The 19,976-nt window shown below is 37.1% G+C and overlaps 1 protein-coding gene across 4 annotated transcripts in view; it reads right to left on the reverse strand.

Annotated features, from left to right (window-relative positions):
* Nucleotides 1-12,531: 12,531 nt before the first annotated feature.
* The window catches only part of SLC4A7 (solute carrier family 4 member 7), a 106,716-nt gene continuing 99,271 nt past the window's right edge, over nucleotides 12,532-19,976 (reverse strand). For all 4 annotated transcript variants that reach the window (XM_060248811.1, XM_060248810.1, XM_060248809.1 and 1 more), the window contains 6 exons: nucleotides 19,552-19,620; nucleotides 18,430-18,603; nucleotides 16,580-16,711; nucleotides 15,106-15,206; nucleotides 13,787-13,894; nucleotides 12,532-13,127 (listed from right to left, as the gene is read on the reverse strand). In XM_060248811.1, the coding sequence (XP_060104794.1) occupies nucleotides 13,046-13,127; nucleotides 13,787-13,894; nucleotides 15,106-15,206; nucleotides 16,580-16,711; nucleotides 18,430-18,603; nucleotides 19,552-19,620 (666 nt within the window). In that variant the 3' untranslated portion in view covers nucleotides 12,532-13,045. The remainder of the gene's footprint in view (nucleotides 13,128-13,786; nucleotides 13,895-15,105; nucleotides 15,207-16,579; nucleotides 16,712-18,429; nucleotides 18,604-19,551; nucleotides 19,621-19,976) is intronic.

Raw genomic sequence — 19,976 nt, forward strand, 5'->3', positions numbered from 1 at the left:
ACAGGCCAAAAGTGCATCCAAAAGGACTTTTTAAGTCTCCTAATAAAGATTTTAAAAGTATTGCGCTAGACCTAACTTAAAAAAAAATCTTACATTTAATATATGTTGATTGCCATTACTATTTTATCAGACTTTAACTTTGTAACATTTATTTGCTTATCTATTTAAATCTCTGACCTCCCTCATCATTCAGTATATTTAACTGAGATTTACACTTGAAAGGCTCATAACGTAATTCACACCAACCCTAGACTCCCCCTCCACCGACCCCATAAAAATTCCCCACGGCAGGTTTCCATCATAGATCCATATGATGATGTGGGTTGCTTGTGACCCAAAAAAGTTCATACTGAAATAAGCACTGTTACCTTTTAAGATCTCACAAGATTTTTATTTTATTTTGATACAACAGGCTGACTTAACTGCATTTTTGCAATCTCAGTTTAGAGGGAAAGATTTCTTGGGGCTGTAATGGACAGCATGATGAAAGTGTCAACTCAGTGTATAATAGTGGTGAAAAAGGCAAACTCTGTGCTGGAGATGAGGAAAATAAAACAGCCATGGGACAGCCTCATTTAAAATACTGTATACAGCTCTAGTGCCATGCCTCAAAAAAAGAATACTGCAGAGCCAGAAAAAGGCAACCAACATAATCAAGGAGTTAGAATGCCTCAGTTATGGGAAAAGGTTAAAGCACCTGGAGCTTTACAGTTTAGAAAAAGAGCACAGGGTGCGGAGACAACATGAGAGAGGTTTACAGAATTATGCATGGCTTGGAGAAAACTGATACAGAGAATTTCTTCTCCTACTCCTATAAATGTATTTAGATGTTTATGTCATCTCTTCAGAAACCTGCTTGAGATAAAAAGTAAAAACAACAGTATAAACTCATCACAAACTATCAATATAAACAAAACAAGTAATTCATCATCATAATCACAACCTTTATTGGCATAACAGATTAAGGAAAACAAAAAGGGAGAAACAGAACCCTAATGCATCTCTCCCCTTTTAGAAGCCAGATACAAAAAGTTCACCACCATTTCAAAACAAAACAGTAATTAAAAACAAACGATAGTCATTTTCAAAAGCACACAAGTAGCCAAGCGTATAGACAAGACCAGAATCAGATTGTAAGCAGCTAAAGATAAAGCCCTTAGTTAAAAGTGTGGGTAAAAAGAAATATTTTGGCCTAGCTCTTAAAAGACAACTGGGTGTCAGGCAAGCATTAAAGAGGGTATAATATTAGAAATCAGGGACACCCAATTCAGTTGATGGGTAACAGATTCAGGACTAAGAAAATACTTTTTTACTCAATAAAAATTAGACTGGAATTCACAGCCAATGGATAAAGTGATGTAATGAAAGCCATACTCATAATATGCAGGGCTTTTTTTGAGCAGGAATGCACAGGAACACAGTTCCGGCTGGCTTGGTGGCAGGAGGTGTTGCCAAATATGCAAATAAGTTCCTGCTGGGTTTTTTTCCTACAAAATCCCTGTGAAGCAATGGTTACATCAGGGGGTGTGACCTAATATGCCAATGAGTTCCTGATGGGCTTTTGCTGCAAAAGAAGCCGAATTCATATCTTTAAAAACAGACCATATAGATTTATTGAGGACAGATTCCTCAAACAACAACTAGCCATTGTGATTATAGGCAACCTACATATTCAGAGGCAGTGAGTCTCGTAAAACCAGTATTAGGAGGCAACACTGTGGAAGGCTTGTCCTCTATGTCAACGGTAGCTCTCCAGATTTTTTTTTTGCCTACAACTCCCATCAGCCCCAGCCACTGGCCATGCTGGCTGGGGCTGATGGGAGTTTTAGGCAAAAAACATCTGGAGAGCTACCATTGGCTCTATGCCTTCGTTGGTCTTCTAGGGCAACTGGCTAGATGCCTGCTCTATGCCTTCGTTGGTCTTCTAGGGCAACTGCCTAGAAGCTGAGTAAAACAGGATGCTGGACTATTTGGACCACTGCTCTGCAGGACCCTTTCATTTTTTTAATGGAAAGTTGTTCTAATGTGTCAGACACCATGTATAGACAAAGACTCCAAAATAGTGCTATAGTGATCTAATTATACTTGTTCTTCAAACAGTTAAAACAGATTTAGTGCTCTGGAAGTAGAGTGGAAAATGCAAAGATGCCTGAACAAGAATTTGCACCACCAGCAAAAGAAAGGAAACAGAAGAGGTTTCAGTACTGCGGTTACACTGAACAGGGTTGGTAATAACTGAAAAGCCCCAAATTGTATTACCACCTTCAAGAAAATAAGTTACATGTGACATGTATAGCTGTACAACAGAAATGGGGTAGTTCATACTTTGCCTAACCCAAAAGTCGCAGTCTCTGACCTGAAGGACATACAGCCCAAACCTATGCATGTTTACTCAAGGTGGGGAGAAACTTTATTGAACCAAGCAGGATTTACTTCTGAGTAAATGTGCATAGGTTTAACACCATTGTTCTGTGCATTGGGTGTAGTTACACACTGGTGTTGGCATGCTGTTAGAAATGCAGTAGGTTAAATAAATACTCTGCACATGGTCAGAGCCCGGACTGTTTTGTCTTCCAAGTTCGCATCCTGTCGCTGAAAACCAGTTCTGAAACTCAGCTCACAAACGAACTTATGTTTTCCTATCCCGTCACCAAAGACAGGATTTATCCTAGAGTGAAAGACGACGGGAACTGATAAGTGACACCTGTCCTGAGATATGCATTCACACCTTCTAACAGCTCCCTCCCCATCGACTTACTTCGACCAGAAAAAAGGTAGGAGCGGGGCCACTTCTCATCGGTATCCTCCAGTTGCATCTCGAATTCCGGTAGCGACGTTACGCTCCCGTTCAGGATTCCCCTCCCTCCCCCGCCAAAGCGCTCGCACCCCCTTCCCCCAATATCACCACAGATTTAACAAGCCAGCCAATGAAAACGCGCTTTGCCCAAGATGTCGGTTTCATTAGCCAATCTCTAGGCTCGGCCGTAGCAGGTGACGTCGCTCCAGGGAGACGGATAACGCCACTGCTGTCACCATAGAAACGGAAAAGCCGCTCCAGTCCGGAGGCTACCGTAGAAACGACTCTCGCGCTAAACCGAAGGCGGGCGGGAGCAAAAGTTATGGCGTCACCAGTCAACCTAATTTTTGATTGGCTAGCAAGACCTTTCGTCTGTAAAAAGCGGTCGGAAAAAATTACCTGATGGTGGCAACTCCGGGAGGCGGCCGGGGTGTGGGAGGTGTCGCATCGTCTTCCATTGGTTAGCAGAAACTAACGGAAGAAGATCAATTTAATAAAGCTTCTTAAATAAAGACGTCGTAACTTATTTCGTGCTCTCGAAATGATTATCAATAATCAAACTATCGTAAAGAAGTAACAAGAATTAAAACCGAACAAAAGTCGAGGGCAGTGGCACATTTAAGACCAACAAAATTTTATTCAAGGCATAAACTGTCGTGTTCGCGCACTCTTCAGATAATTCTTTTTGAAATTAAAAAATTCTCCAAGTAACACACGGCAGCTAGCTTCAGGGCAGAGAAGATTTCAGCAAGTCAAACTCTTCCACGTCCCTTTCCACCAATGTGGAAAGAAGGAAGAAAAATGAAGGAGCTGAAGAACAAACCAACAGAAGAATCTGGTACGGAATACAAACGAATTAAAATTATCAGACAGGACTCCGTACGGGATGCGGGGTCATGCCTTAGGACCTGTGTACGGTGTTAACAAACAGCGTTTGGATTGCTCCCCACCCCAACAATCCAAGGCGGCCCCGCCCCTGGCAGCACAACAAGACGTACCACCGTTGTATCACTGTTGGTCCCAGGAGCCCGGAAGGAATAGAGAATAAACCTCTGCTTATTTTTATGACAGAGGTGCACTTGACTGCTACTTTGTTCTACCACAACCCTAATGTAACATTTTTAATCCCACCCTTTCTTACAATGACCAAGTGCAGTAGCCTCACAACTCCGATGTGGCTGGAGTCTATCACCATCAGTTTCAGGACTTAACAGAGTTTGTGCTCCCAGAGCTTAGCCCCTCTGCAAGCTATTCTTGTAAATATCTAATATATGCTATTTGCATGGTACAGAAAACCACAAGGGGCACAACATATTCAGAAGACATTAGGTTTTATAGCCAGAATAAAGCTGGCTAAAATTGTTTCATTTCAGGGGCATTTTCAGTAGGGGTTCAGTTCTCCCACTAGAAAGAACCATTAGATCCAACACAGGGTAAACAAAATATACTATTCCAGTAAGATAATGGCATCTAGAGCTCCCTCCTACCTCCAATAGCTTGAAGACACAACATAGATGCTGGTGTAATGTGTAAATGGATTTTTGCACTTTGCTAAGTACAGAATCTTTCTATGGATAGAAGTCTGCACTGGAGAAAGGCTTTCCACTAAACTGGGTGAAGTGGTAGCATATAAACCAATAGTTCTAGGTTCAAAGATGTCTGAAACACAGCTGCATTGACTTTAGATCACCATTCCACTCATAATCCCAGCGAGGGGCCCTTGGGTTAATTTTTAAAAAGATGAATGTTACTAAATTTAAGAATCCAGAAATGAATACCCAAGAAATAAACTAGCAATAAATGAATGATTAACATTAAGGAAGAGGAAGGCTCTGCAATCGATTAAAAATGGCAATAAGAATTTAACTTCTATACTGCTAAACCTTCAGTCATTCCATGTGGCACAACTGCAACACCTTGTCCCCCAGCAAGAAAATCCAGGTCTTATACTTGAGTTGTGGTAGGAATTTTTTGAGAATGAAAGGGGAGATGACAGTCTCTGAGAATGGTTGTATTAGGCACTGCTTGTTATATAATCAAGACCAGTGTCAGAAACTTATAGGCAGCTAGTTCACTTTTTGAAGCACACACAGTCACAGAACCTTTATTGACATAATATCAAATCAAGGAAGCAGGAAAAGGGGTGGTTAATTAAATATTCTAAACAGTAAACGAAGGCTGCCACCACTTCGATAGTTTCAGCCTTATTTGAGGCTAGTAAACTTACTATCTTGCTTTCATCAGATTTACCCTCCAGGAATTGCAATATAGGATCCAAATAAGATGCCTGTAAATCACAGTAGAATCTACAGGATAAAAGTGCATGGTCTGTTCCTTCAGTTTCCTCCAGCCCACAGGGACATAGCCTATCAAGGAATGGTATTTCTTTACACCTCCCTTATAACATGGCAGAAGGAAGCACATTAAAACTGGCTAACATAAATGCCCTTCGAATATCGGGGTCAATCAAACAAAAAATACTCCGTAAGTGAACCACTAAAAGGAATCCCCCATTGCATGGGAAAGTAACACCCAGAAGCGAGATTTCTAAGGTCTTGAATCTCCAATGTCAATCTCTGTTTAATCATGACGACAGCATGCTTCTCCAAAAAAAGGGTCAGATCATCGATGCTGAGCCCCATTGATGTGATTTTCTCTTCAATGTGGGTCAGCCAATCAGATAGATAAGATTCATGCAGCAGATGTGCAATGAGATTATTAGGCCCACTTCTGAAATAAAGACGCAGCCGAAATTTGAAAGTTGAGATCCATGCCTTTGTGGCTAAACGTCTCTGGTTTGTCTCAAGGCATATTGCTGTATAAGGTATACAAGCTGGGAGCCCTAAAATTTTCCTAAGAAATTTAGATTGGACTCTTTCGACTGTTTCATTAAGGGCGGAAATCCAAATTGGGGCATCATATAATAGTTTGGCACATATTTTATAGTTGAAGACTTTTAAGAGCAGCAGGTATAAATTGGTTCCCTTTAGTATAGAAAAAACAGGAGATTGCGAGTTCACTGCTATTCACAGATCTTACCACTTCCTTAATATGAGTGGCCCAATTAGCATTGTAGTGGAAATGAATACCAAGATATCTGAAGCTCTTCACCTGTTCAATGGGGTTTCCTCATATAGTCCACTTGGAGGGCTTCCATCTCTGACCGAACACAATAATTTTGGACTTATCAAAATTCAGGGAAAGCTTGTTCTTGTCACAATAAACTAAAAAGCACATTAGTATTTTTTTATCCCAACTTTTGAAAGCACACATAAAAACTCATTTCTGATGTTAGCCAGGCCAAGATGGCTAAAGTTTAGAATTTAATGCAAGTATACAGCTACCAGGAGGGCTCTAAACAAGAGTTTAATTTCTTTTTAATTACTTTGAAGCAATGCCCAATGTTTTAAGTAATCTGGTGCAGCATTAAGTGTTGGGAATTGTATTGTTTATATTTATGGAACATGCATGTATTTGTTTCAAGAAAAGCACATTGTTTTATATAGTATCAGCAGTTCACCCATATTGCCATTCTTCTCAATCACATCTTAAAACAGGATTGACCACAATTTTTGATAAAATGGAGGAATACTTTCAGATTTATTTATAGCATTTTTCACTAACGTATGCTGCTTGTTAGATCTTTTCAGTATAAAAACTAGAATAAGCTGTTTATATGCCAAAATGAGATTTAAGGACCTGCGGGTATATGAAATGTGATGCTTTTGTGTATGATATCTTAGGTTCTTTTTCTAGTAGGAAGGTTTAAGACTTGTCAGCTGCTTGTGTTTTAAAATATTCTGGCATGGAGTCCCTTTACTAGAGGCAAAAATAAAGAGTACAGTATTTTTTGCACCATAAGACTCACTTTTCCCCCCCAAAAAAGTGGAGGGAAAAGTGTGTGCGTCTTAAGGAGCGAATACTGCAAAAAATTCACACAAATGCCTCTAAATTCACACAAACGGCTCTAAAAACTAGGTGCGTCTTATGCTCAGGTGCGTCTTATGGAGCGAAAAATGGTACTTTTTAAAAAGGGGAAGTGGGGCAAGGTGTTTTAATTTTAAAGGGATTCTAGGGACATGTCAGCTTGAATTATGTGTGGAGTTATTCCTCAAAGTTGAGTATCTTCTATTTTAAAAATGAATGTTAGCAAGAGAAGGAAAATCAATACACTGAATACAACTTTTGCCAAGAGCATGCTGTAACAACACTGAAGCTTTGGATTTGGGTCCCATTTAGCTGAAGTTCTTTCTAATGCTGTGGCCTTATTTGAACAGGTATGATTTGAACAGGTGTGATTTTCCCTGTGAGCTGTTAGTGAGCATGAGCCACCATAGAGAAAGCGTAGCTGGAGACCTAGCATCCCTATGAATTTACTATTTAAGAAACTGTTATTCATTATTTCCTGAAACGTTGGAATATCCCTCATTGAAAAAGGATTTGAAACAGGTGTGGCAGAAGCTGACAACCTGTCCAGGGAACTTCCATTCCATTCTGAGATATTTGCACAGGGGATTCATTGATATTGGAACTCTTTGGATTGCATTAGAAGACATGCCATTGCAGGGTGGAGGCAGGATCCTCTGGTTTGGAGGCCCTCCTTCCACTTCAGGGTTATCAGAAAGCGGTGTGTGTGGGGGGGGGGGGGAGAGAGACCAGTCTTCATAGGGTATAATGGAGAACTGATGAGTATCTGGGGATCTGGTTTTTTTGTTTGTTTTTTTGAAGTAAAGTACCAAATTTTCAGTGTATCATCTGGTGCCTCTCCTCAGAACCCTTCCCAAGTTTCATAAGGATTGGACCAGGGGGTCCAGTTCTATGAGCCCCAAAAGTAAGTGACCTCATCCCCAGTATTTCTAATTGAGGGAAGGCATTTAAAAGCAATACCTTTAAATGTGACAGCCAGAACTCCCTACGGAGTTCAATCATGCTTGTCACAACCTTGCTTCTGGCTCCACCCCCAAAGTCTCATGGTTCCTTCCTCAGTGCCCAGATATTTCATGAGTCTGACCTGGTAACCCTAAGCTGGGGAGATGCTGCCAGCCTGAGTAGATAATACTGACACTGACAGATGAACCACCTGAATCAGTATACAGCAGTTCTATCTGTACATTAGTTGTGCTTGATTCCCATTCATAAGCATAAATTCCTAAATTTTTAAATAAGCCAATCCATATTGTAGCCTAATGTGGGACTACTGGAGTACATGGTAGAAAGTGCTGTCAAGTTGCAGCTGACATGTGTAGGGGTCTCAAGGCAAAAGATAAAGATTGTTTATTATTACCAGCTTCTTCATAACAATTGTGGATTTGCTTGGTGATCTCCCATCCAAATACTAACCAAGGCTGACCATGCTGATACCTTCCCATCCTTAATTTAAATCCATTATTGCGAGTCCTCTCCTCTGCTGCCAACAGGAACAGCTCCCTGCCCTCCTCTAAGTGACAGCCCTTAAAGAGAGCAATCATGTCCCCCCTCAACCTCCTCTTCTCCAGACTGAACATTCCCAAATCCCTCAGCCTTTCCTCCTAGGGCTTGGTCTCCAGGACCCTGATCATCCTCATTGCTCTCCTCTGCACCTACTCCATTCTGTCCACAGTCTTCCAGAAGCGAGGCCTCTAGAACCTCTACAATGGTACACAATATTCCAGAGGCAACCTGACCAATGCAGTGTACAGTGGGACATCTTGCAATTCGGATGTTATAATACACTCCAAGATTGCATTAGCCTTTTTTGTCACCGCATTACACTGGCTACCCATATTTGACTTACAGCCCAACTGTACTTGTTCACACACACTGCTACCCAGAAGTGTATCTCCCATCCAGTATGTGTGATTGTTTTTTGCCCCAAGGATCTTTCCAATTTATAGCAGTCCTGTATAACAGCACCACACAATTGGAATTAAAGATTTAACAAACTGTTAAAGTCAGTGGCATTTTATTGCTTTTTTGTCAACTTTGTGAAACATTACAAAAAATAGTTTTTGCAACAGTCATTAAACAAATTGTAAAGGCTGGATTTTCACATTAAATATCAGAGAAAAATTTGTAGGCATTATATAAATTAATAAAATATTGTTTTTACATTTGGAACAGTGACAACTTGCTTTGGATTTTATTATAAAAGGAAATATATGTAATTAGAAAACTGTCATAAAAATTGGAATAAAGTGTATAGTTACACCTCAAATCCAAATAAAGGTTTTTGTTCAGCTAGATGCTCTGAACACTGGAAGACACATTTACAAAACAAAGCATCAGTAACAAAAGGGGGGAAATATTACAAAGGATGTATCGCCTGACTAATAAACTGCATTATAAAAAACAGGCTATTAAATACATTACTCCAAGACTGCCAAATAGTGACAATATGTTCTAAATATGAAAACCTTTATTTTCACACCAAGTGTAACCCTTTCCTATAAGTGACAAGTTTACTAAAAAGTTACTAAGTACAAAAAATGCCAAATAGTAAAATCACAAGACATTTGTATTCAGAATACAAGTATAGAAAGACACAACTAGGTGCCTGTACATTCACTAAAATAAATGGTTGTTCACAACATCTGTACGGTATTAGGTAAAGGATGGCACCTACAGCAATCATTTAAAAAAAACAAACATTAAATTACTGACCAAACAGAACAAAAAGCATAATACATTCAGTATGTTGGGCTAATGATCTAGAAGTTCTGAACAGGTGACTTCAACACAATTAATTTACAAAATTTATGTACAATACATAACCCTTTTACACAATGCAGACCAGTGCATTTTTTGCAATGCATCACACCTATCCATAGACATTTTACATTTAGAGTACATTTACAATGGGTACATTTTACAAGACTACTGTACATAGAGATAAATGCATTTGAAATGAGAAAAGAAATGTTCTGCTGGATGCAATGGAAATGCTTAGCAAAAAAATCTTGTCACACTACTTTGCACATTTTATGTCACCTTGATCACGTGGAGTAACTTACCTGAAACAAAATTTGCAATGTATAGGAATTGCAAATTAAAGGATAATGAGAAACTTGTTCATGTCTAGAACACAATTCTCATTGTCTCTATATAAATCAAACATACTTGGTTAGACCCAGGGTTTCTGTTTCTCTAAAGGTGCTGTCTTCTTCTAACACAAGGAGCCTTCCTCTGGTAGAATGTGTCTTTTCCATCAGAAGAAGGTCCCACCCTCTATGGAACTGAACTTTTTGATCCAATTCAATGTGTTGTAGAGTACTGACCTTAAATAGGACAGTATTTTTTTTAAAAAAACAAGCTATCTAAATCAAATTCAATGTTGGACACTCTCTTTAAACCATTCACTATTAAAAATAAGCATTTTAGAAATTCTTAAAAAGCAATTTCCTAAGGGCAGACTGCAGTCATGTACACAGGATCAAATTTTGCACCCCAGGAGGCGACTAAGGTATACAAAAGGTGCTCAGCTATTAATTCTACTGGTTTAATGAAAATATACTGGCTTTAAATTAGGTTTACTTTAGGTGAGTCAGTGCACAGTAAATTACCCTGCTCATTTACACCTATTAAGGCAACCTTTATATCTACGTACAGTAATAGCTATGTCTTTCACTGTCTTTCTTTAATACTATCTTTTTATTACAGAGAAGGAAAAAACATTTGTATGAAGTAAAATAAACAGCAGATTTAGATAGACGTTACCATTGGTGTTTTCAGCATGTCATCAGGACATATCTGATATCAAAAGGTTAAATATGTAAGAGTACATTAATGACCAACACTGGAACAATCAATGTAAACTACATTGCAAGTCATGGGGTTCCTGGCACTGGTTAGTATTTTTTTTAACAAAAAGAAAATTAAATATTATGATTCCACATAATTTTCTGATATTCATTTAAGTGACTAAAACTAATGAACCCTTTGGCACTGAAAAGTTGATACAAACTATTCAGTAATACAGAACTCTAAGTTTTGAAAACAAAGGGTTAAAAACTGTTTGGGTCTTTGCAAACTGTTACCACATTCCTCTGAAAATGCAAGTGTACAGTAATGGAAGACTTTGAAGCCACATACACAGTAACATGGCTTAACTCTGTGAAAGCTGCATACGCTTACAGACATGATTCTCCCTTGGCTGCAGCAAAATATAATAAATTATTCTAAACATAATTCTTTAAAGACACTGAACATTTGTGAGATTAGGGTAAGTAATAGTCTGTCATGATTTTCACATTGTTTAAAAGGTGCGCATTAATTGAAGAAGGCTAGCTAAGGCACAAAATATACAAATATCCAGAAAGGGGGGAAATAGCTATACTGTTCCTAATTTTAGTATTGAAGCTAAACCAAATGAACAAAGCTAATTTTATGGTGTTTAAATTTCAGCTTTTACTTTCAGTTTTAATTACATTGTCCATACTCCTATGTGTTATGGTTTAGTAGCACAAACTTTTTATGAGCGTTCAGAATATATTCAGCAGATTTTTTGACAATAAAGGGAATAATAATAATAACTTGTTATAAATATATTATTGTTGACTGGTTTTAAAATATGGGTTTTACTACTGACAACATTGCAAATTATTTAAGCTTTGTTTGCGGGCTGTTCACAGGGAAATGAAAAAAAGTCTGATAAAATCTTTTATCTACATTATGGAAATTTGGTGATATTTATATTCTGAAGTTAATGGCTGTCTTCTCATTGCTTTTTGGTCAGATAGGCTATGTTCATTTTCACAAAAGCAAGAAAACTAATAAAATACTAAGATGTATTTATTTTTTAAAAAATACATTCTAAATTTTGTACAGAATAGCTGTAGCCAAAATTTTCTTAATATGCATGGAAGCTCTTATGGAGCTCTCAAACAAACAAAGCTATCACTTTTTTCAGAGTAAACACAGAAGTCACAACAGCTTTGCATGCATTCTAGCTTTAAAAGGGGGGTTCACTGACTTAGAAGTTGTCTTATTAACTTTAATATAACTTTCTTCCATAGAAGTTTACTCTGCATTGACAAGAGCTGTTTCATTCGAATTTACATAGACCTACAGTGGTGAACATATTTTAAAACTAGGTCAACTATTTTAGTTACATTTTCTAAATTATGCTATGTCAAAAAAGATGAAATATTTTAAATACTCAAATATTTTTGTACAGTATATGATATTCAAGCTATTTGGCATATATCTTATTAGTATGCTATTAAATACCCTCTGTATACAGCAAAGAATCTGAACTGCAAGTACAAAGCTCATGATTTTACCTGCCAATTGAAAAAATACTGTTCATAATATTACATCATAAGTTTAAGGGTTCAGGAATGAGAAACTAGTCTAATGATTTTACTCATCTCTCTGTATTTGTCTTCAGTTGTCAACAGCATTAATATATGTGCAGAAGAAAGGAACTTATTAGATAATCAGACTCTGTGTAATGATGCTTATGGAACAATTCTGTTAATGTTTACAATTCAAACTAGCAATCTAATGCATCCTAACACAGAGCCGTAAATCTATGTCCTGGTCACAGCTTTGTTAGGGGAAGCTGTCTCATTCATTTCAGTGGTGACAGTATAGCTATCCTTTAAAAAAAAAATGATGGTGTAGAGAGGGAAGCCTTGCAACAGATCTCAGTACTGTGGCCTTCTATGCTGTGAAACATGACAGAGTAGGAATGAGAACTCTGAATTTATCTACTATACAGAATGAGATTGGAGTATTTTTTAAAAGGCATCAATGCTATTGCATTTAAATGATATAATTTACACATGAAGACATTATTCCCACAAGTATGAATTTAGAAATCCATGAAATAGCAAACTGAAGTGGGAATGGTTTGAAAATGCAGTCAGTCATGAAATGGCACACTGGAAATTTGTTCAAGGAAAGAGACTGACATACAGAAAACTTTGCAAAAACCCAAACAGCAATTGCCTGACAAATAGGACATCAATATCACAATAAATTACAAACCGCTTTGTATGTAAAGACAATCAATAATTTACAGTTGAACACGATCTGACATTTACGCACATAATGGTAACTAAAAAGTAATTGTAACATTCCTATTAAAAATTAAAATAAAATTTCACTAAAAATAAATATTTCCAAAGTGATCATAACTCCGTTCTTTTCTGAAAAAGTCTCATTGCTGAGCATATAATATTCAGAGCACAAATTTCAGTAAGTGAAAGAAGTTTGGAAATCACTCTTTAACATTATATCCTATAAAATAATACACCCTCAAGTTCACTTCTATACTGAGGTTTCAGCATCTACATACTTTGTTTCAGATGCCTTTCCCATGTCTATTTTCACACATTCTTCTTTTTCAGAGCTGTTAGAACAATAAAAAGGTTAGGCAAATAAAAACATGCAAAGTTTATGAAGAAATTTCTATATTTTACTTCAATGTTGCTTTTTATCATGCGGAATCTCTGACATGCTCACATTTATCTAAGATTACAGCCTCAAATGTACAGTAACTAAATTAGGGGCAACACGGAAAATATTTACACCTTTTGCCACAGAGGAATATTTCAAATACAACAATTTCATGTCTTCAGATTATTTCTACACAGTACTAAAAATGTGACTTGCCCCAAACCTAGAGGTAATTAAGGAAAAATTCCTCTAGTACAGTACATCCCTTACTCCTATCCCCATAAACAGATAAACTCAAACACTGTATCATTGTAACATCCTTCAGTTTTAAAAACAGTTCGCCATGTGGCATTTGGGGCTACTATTAAAGAAAACTGGCAAACAGGGTTTACTATAGTGGTGTTACTGTTCTCTGGATTCTGATGTTCATTGTACAATCCAATTCCTGTCTCAACTCTTGTTAGATTTCACACATCTCCTCTGTTCAGATTGTTAATAAAAACTCATCATATATTCAAAATATTAATATATGATCATAACAAATTATTTCCACAGCTATCATCTACTTAAAGCAAAAACTACAATAAGAAATTGTGAGTAATTATAAACTACCTCAAGTTAGATCTTGTTACTTTGGGATTCTCTGTGTTCATGGAAAGAGCCTTCCACTGTGCAGTTTTGGCCATTTCATCTGATATGTTTACAACAGAGGGATCAACGCTAGACAACAAACACACTTTGATTAGTACTCTGTGCCTTGCAATAGCGTTAATTATGTATCATGCTTGTTTACATCATTTGAGCCTTAGGTTATCTATTTACACAGCCACCAGAAGTATGTTTAATTCAGTATGGTTACTAAATACTGTATTTGCACCAATAAATTCCAATAAAGATTTCAAAGTTAAAAGGTAAGTTTTATACAGGAAAAAGTGTACTTGACTTTTTAGGTAAATTCAAGGTGCAGAATGGTAAAGCTGCAGTACTGCAGTCAAACTCTCTGCTCACGACCTGATTTCGATCCCAGTGAAAGCTGGTTCAGGTAGCCGGCTCAAGGTTGACTCAGCCTTCCATCCTTCCGAGGTTGGTAAAATGAGTACCCAGCTTGCTGGGGGGAAAGTGTAGATGACTGGGGAAGGCAATGGCAAACCACCCCATAAAAAGCAATTGCTCTTCCATTAAGTAAAGGTCCCTTTTAGGCTACCCCCCCCAAAAAAAAATCCTTACTCTCTACTAGCGTTATAGACCAAAAGCAGACTGTTCCTTGATAAATTCTTTGAGGCTAGTATTCCATTGGAGTGCTGTTAGAAGCACTTGAAATTTATAGGTATGGCATTTTAATACCTTTAGGGAAGGAAGGATGTTTTTAGGATTACTGCCAAAATCATATAAAAAAATTTGGGCTTAAATAAACAAATATATGTTATTTGGGGAATTTAAGAAATTTGTCCATTTTTACTATGAAATATAATTTCAATATTAAGTGTACATGTTTAGATAAAAAAAGAGTTGCTCTGTGACATTTTAACAAAATTGTTTTAAGTAGCTGGTAAACATATGGCTCAGATAACTTATATTTAGTATCTTCAGTGCTTTTCATATCATTAGCCATGCATACCACCACACTACAAAGAACTGACCAAAACAGTTTCTTCACCCTGAGAACGGCTGGTTGAAAGTGAGTCATAGGATCTGTTCAAAAGGGTCATGTGAGTAAGCAATAAGCAATAAGTAATTTAAAAACAGATACAACAATAACCTTATATAAAGTTATCATACACTCCTCCTAAAGTATCTTCCCCAGCTAAGTGAATCCCAGATTTTGCCAGTGTTCATTCAAGTGTGTTCAAATATATCAATTAAGATAATATCAAATAGAAAAGCTATAGAAAAGAAACTTTAAATGAAAATAGTAGGTATATATATCACACCTGTATTTTAGAGCTTTCACAGGGATCTCTAACACATCGCTTCTTTCGTATGGAAGGTGTACAGTTTCACTGTCCACTGTCTGAAACATTCGCTCAGCTTCCTGAAAGTTACACATTATCCAATATATGTTTAACATTATTTTAAACTACAAGAACCAGGCATCTAAAACAAGGCCCTTACTTTAAATGCAGAGACAAATGGCCACAAAGCTGTACTTTAAGTAATGCTACAATATCATTGCACCTAGTTGCATCCAGCTACCTACTAGAATCTATGTAGTAAACGGCACACAAACAGTGAAATTAAAGCCTCCTCTTTATGAAAGTTGCTCTCAGCATCATTCCTCAAGCCCCCCTGAGCATCTGGGTAAACTTCAGAAGTGACTTTTAATATAGTACATAGATCTGTTGCTGGGGAGAAACTAGTGGGCCTCCTAACAAGACTGACAGCTTTTGAGATCTACAGATGTGTGAGGGGCTTACTAAGCCAAAGTCTGGATTCAATTCTATTCACTAGTACTTTTCTAGCACATGGGAGATCTAGAGGGAGGATTGATTCAGGATTACAAAACTGAGCAGGCAGAACAGTTTTCTTTCTTAGGGTAAGAACTGTTGCACACTACTTGCTTAAGGAAACTCTGCCGCTTCAGAATAAAACAAAAATCCAGTGGTACTTTTAAAGACCAACAGCATTTATTTCAATATAAGCTTCTGTAGTCACAGCTGACCCACAAAAGATCATAGTGAAATTTATTTATTTATGCTGTTAGTCTTTAAGGTGCCACTGAATTTTTTTGTTTTACTTTGATAAAACAGATTAGCAAAGCTACCCCTTCTGCAATCTCCCACTTCAAGCATCTTGTCCAAAGTGTAAATTAATCTTCAGTCACCCCTAAAGATATTACAGTGCATGTAATGCAAGTCTTTGCATACCTAAATCTGTATTTTAAGGGTAAACAAAAATGGCTCATGTTATATGTAAAGGCTGGAATCCAAACTCTGCCTTTCTCACAGAGACTCAAAGTGGATTACAAAAATTATACAATAATCCAGAAAATTAGCAGACAGTACATTAGTAAAACTTATTAAAATATCCTCTTTGTAAAAATGCCCTCCTAAATAGCATCTGTTTTTGCATGTTCTGTGGACTGACAGCAGGGAAGCCTCCTTCACCTAATCAGATATTTCACCAAATGAGGCCCCACCAGATAATGATCAGGAATGGGCAGGTATGGATCAGATGAACAAAGCAGCATAACTTGAGAATGGCTTATAACAGAGATTTTTATTACTATCAAGGCTTAGAGCTCATGAATATATTCTGTTAAACCAATCACATTCTCCTACCATTGTGTTTAAATTCATATAGATTCTGAAGCATTACAGGACTGATCATAGAAATAAAATATCTACAGTTTTCATTTCTTTCAGTAAATTCTTCTACTACTTATTTAAATATGACTGCTCTACTTACTTCTTTTGCTTTTTTCTTTTTGTCATCTTCCTTCTTCTTTTTACTTTCTGGCATAAGATCATCAAGCCAACTTAGCTCCCGTTTGGCGAAACACAAATCCATAAGTTTGCGTATGAAAACCAGAGCTAATACCTTAAAAGCAATTTTTAAAGACCATGTTCTGATCAGTACACTACATAGAAAATCATACAGAACTAATGTCTTCCTTGCTGCCAAAAAGAATGTAAGACAAGGAGCAGGTACAGGGAAGCTTGTTTCCTTGTTCTCTGCCAATGAACACACCATTTCAAATCATCCTGTGTAGAGATGCAAAATTTCCGGAATTTTTTTAGGGGAAACAGAAATTTTCGGAAAAATTGAAAAAAATACTACATTAGCACTTCTCTTTTCTTTTCCAGATTGAAAGACATTCTGTTACTTTAGGAACATAAAATATGACTACGGACAATTTTACTTGGCATGAAATTATCACAACTAGCATATTAAAAATATAGTGTATCCAAACAACTATTACAAACAGAATTTACTTTTTAAATAATATTTATTTGTAATTGTAACAAATGGAGCAACAATCTCCCGAACTGTTTACTAGTTTATGTGGCACAGACAAAAAAACCTCCACAAAACAATTTTTAAAAATCCAGAAGTAATAATTATTCATATTGCCTCTCCACAGTATTAAATAAAAATATAAAACTCATTCTCATAAAAAGAATTGAAGAGGAGAGAAGTGTATAGAAAGGAGTGTAGGACTAAGTTTCAATGCATGGGCATGAAACTGAGGACTTGCTTGTCCTCAGTGCACAGAAATTAGAATAATCTGATACCAGACATATTTTTTAGAAATGATTTGGAAAATATTTGAACACCTTGTCTTAAAATATTTTATTCATCATGTTAAAATAAAATGTTCCATAATTAATTTTTTTTCTTTTTTTCAATTTTTCCAATTTTTTGGAAAAAAACAAAAAAGGCTTCAGAAAAAAACGGGGAAAAAAAGTTTTTTCCCGAATTTTCACGGTTTTTTTCTGGGCCTTCACATCTCTAATCCTGTGCTAGATGAATACAAAGAGGAAAGGAAGAACACTGTGGCCCCGTAATGTCACATGACCATTGGCAACTGAATAGTTGTACCAACTTCTATCCCAGTGAGAGATCAGTCTCCTCATAAATGGAGGTAAATGCCTGTTAACAAATAACCTCTTTATACTGGACATTGTCAACCATATCTCCCTCCTCTTACATTCCACGTCTCGCCTGTTAGTTTATGAACTGGGGAGAGGACTTGAGTCTTATTTTCATTTTTGAATAATGTCCTGCACCCCCACCCCAGCAAGATTGTGAATGGTCTTGTAATTGCTGCAAATCACCTGGGTTGATAATTTTGGTGTGAAAATTGGCTTAAAATGGAACAGAATAATGATTTTCAACCTTTTTTTGTTTGAAAAAACCCTGTAACATATTGTGATATCATGCTCAACCCCAACACAAAGTAAACACACAAACAACAGATCAGGGATGGCCAATGGTAGCTCTCCAGATGTTCTTTGCCTACAACTCCACTGGCCATGCTGGCTGGGGCTGATTGGAGTTGTAGGCAAAAAACATCTGGAGAGCTACCGTTGGCCACCCCTGCAATAGATAATTCGGCAAAAAGCAGGGCAAGTAAGTGAAGTAGGAATTTGTAAAAAGTTGTGACACCCCTCATAGATGCTAACAGAACCCAAGGGTTCCATTGAGCCCCAGTTTTCCAGAATTCTACTGAACAATTCTTTGAACTCTAGTGAACGACTAGTTTGGCATGCTTCCAAAAATAATGGCTAATAATGGAAGGCTGTTAGTTAACTTACCATCATAGGAAAAACAACAGCAGCTGCAGAAGCTTTAATTGCCCACAGAAGAACTAGACAAGTAAGCTGAACTACTGTAAATATATGGACCTTCCAGAGAGGCACGTAACGTAGATAGATCAAATCTGGTTGATGCTTGGCAGGCATTCCAAATAATTTGATACGGTCAAAAAACTAAATTTACAAGAAAAAAATTACTAAATCCTTGAAGAAGATAAAAATATGTGTATCCACACACAGGCAGCATTGGTAATTTCCATATGAAAATACTGACTCAGTGAAATATTGGCCAAATATTTAAAGTTTTAACTTATTACAATTTTAACAGCCATGGTAGTTACAAACAAATTAGTTAACTTACAAAAAATTCTGATCAGCTATTTATATTTCACAATATTTTACAAAAAAATTCAAATCATCCTCCTGACCCAATCATGGCCTCTATCCCAAAAAAGATCCATCTCACCATTTTCCCAATCCAGAAGCTTTATTTAGGAAGTAATACTTTTATACGGCTTTCTTTCCCTTACTTAACCTAGTACCAGTTTTGGAGGAGGAAGTAAGAGAAGCATCATAAACATATTGTTCCTCTTTGTTCCCCTAGAATGATAGACAATTGGCCTTACGACAATATTGTTCCAAGTGTTTACCTCTTTCACTATAAAAATTAGTTTAATCTGCTCACTTATATGACAAAGAGTAAGATATGAACTAAGGGATACCAGTAGAGTGGGAGCTAAGCCTGCCCTCATCTTTTGATGATCATATTACTTGAGGGTGAAAGCAGTTTTTGCTTTCTTTTGTCTTTCTTGCAAGACTGTTGTGGCCCCATTTATATGGTCCTACAAAACACAATGGGAAGAAGAGAGCCCGCCCATACATATATCTGTATGTATATATTTATCTGTATGTTCCACACACACACATATATATATATATATGATCCTGTTTCTTGGTTATGCTACAAGATGGTGTAATGCTAGACTACAAAGATTAATTCTGGCTTACGTTTTATTTCCTATTTTATCAGTTCACTGCACTTTTACATCACTTTGTTTCATTTATAGCTATTACTGTACAAGACCATTTTAGAAGACATTACATAATTAAAACAGAGCTTGCCTGGATGCCTTTTAGTGAGGATGCTCCCATGTAAAGAAAGACACCATACAAGACCGGCATTGGAATAAACTGTGGAGAAAAGTGACAAAATAAGAATGATTAACAATATGTCCCAGTATATCCCTCATATGTATGCCTCAGTATGTATTAACAGTTTGTCCGTTGGAGAGTTCTACACTATGCAGACCAACAACAGCTGGTGGTTCCTGGCCCAAAGAATTTGCGCATAGCACTAACCACAGCCTTTTCAGCCCTGGCTCCAGCCTGGTGGAACACTCTCCAAGTGAGATCAAGGTCTTGTAAGACTTTTCAGTTCTGCCTGTAAAACAGAGATGTTCCACCAGGCCTACAGTTGAAGCACCAGGTGTCTAGTAACATTGATCTCCTCTGCTCTGCCTAGCATCATCATTTATGGGATTTATATC

The sequence above is a fragment of the Heteronotia binoei genome, chromosome 10, assembly GCF_032191835.1.
Source record: "Heteronotia binoei isolate CCM8104 ecotype False Entrance Well chromosome 10, APGP_CSIRO_Hbin_v1, whole genome shotgun sequence".
Classification (NCBI taxonomy): Eukaryota; Metazoa; Chordata; class Lepidosauria; order Squamata; family Gekkonidae; genus Heteronotia; species Heteronotia binoei.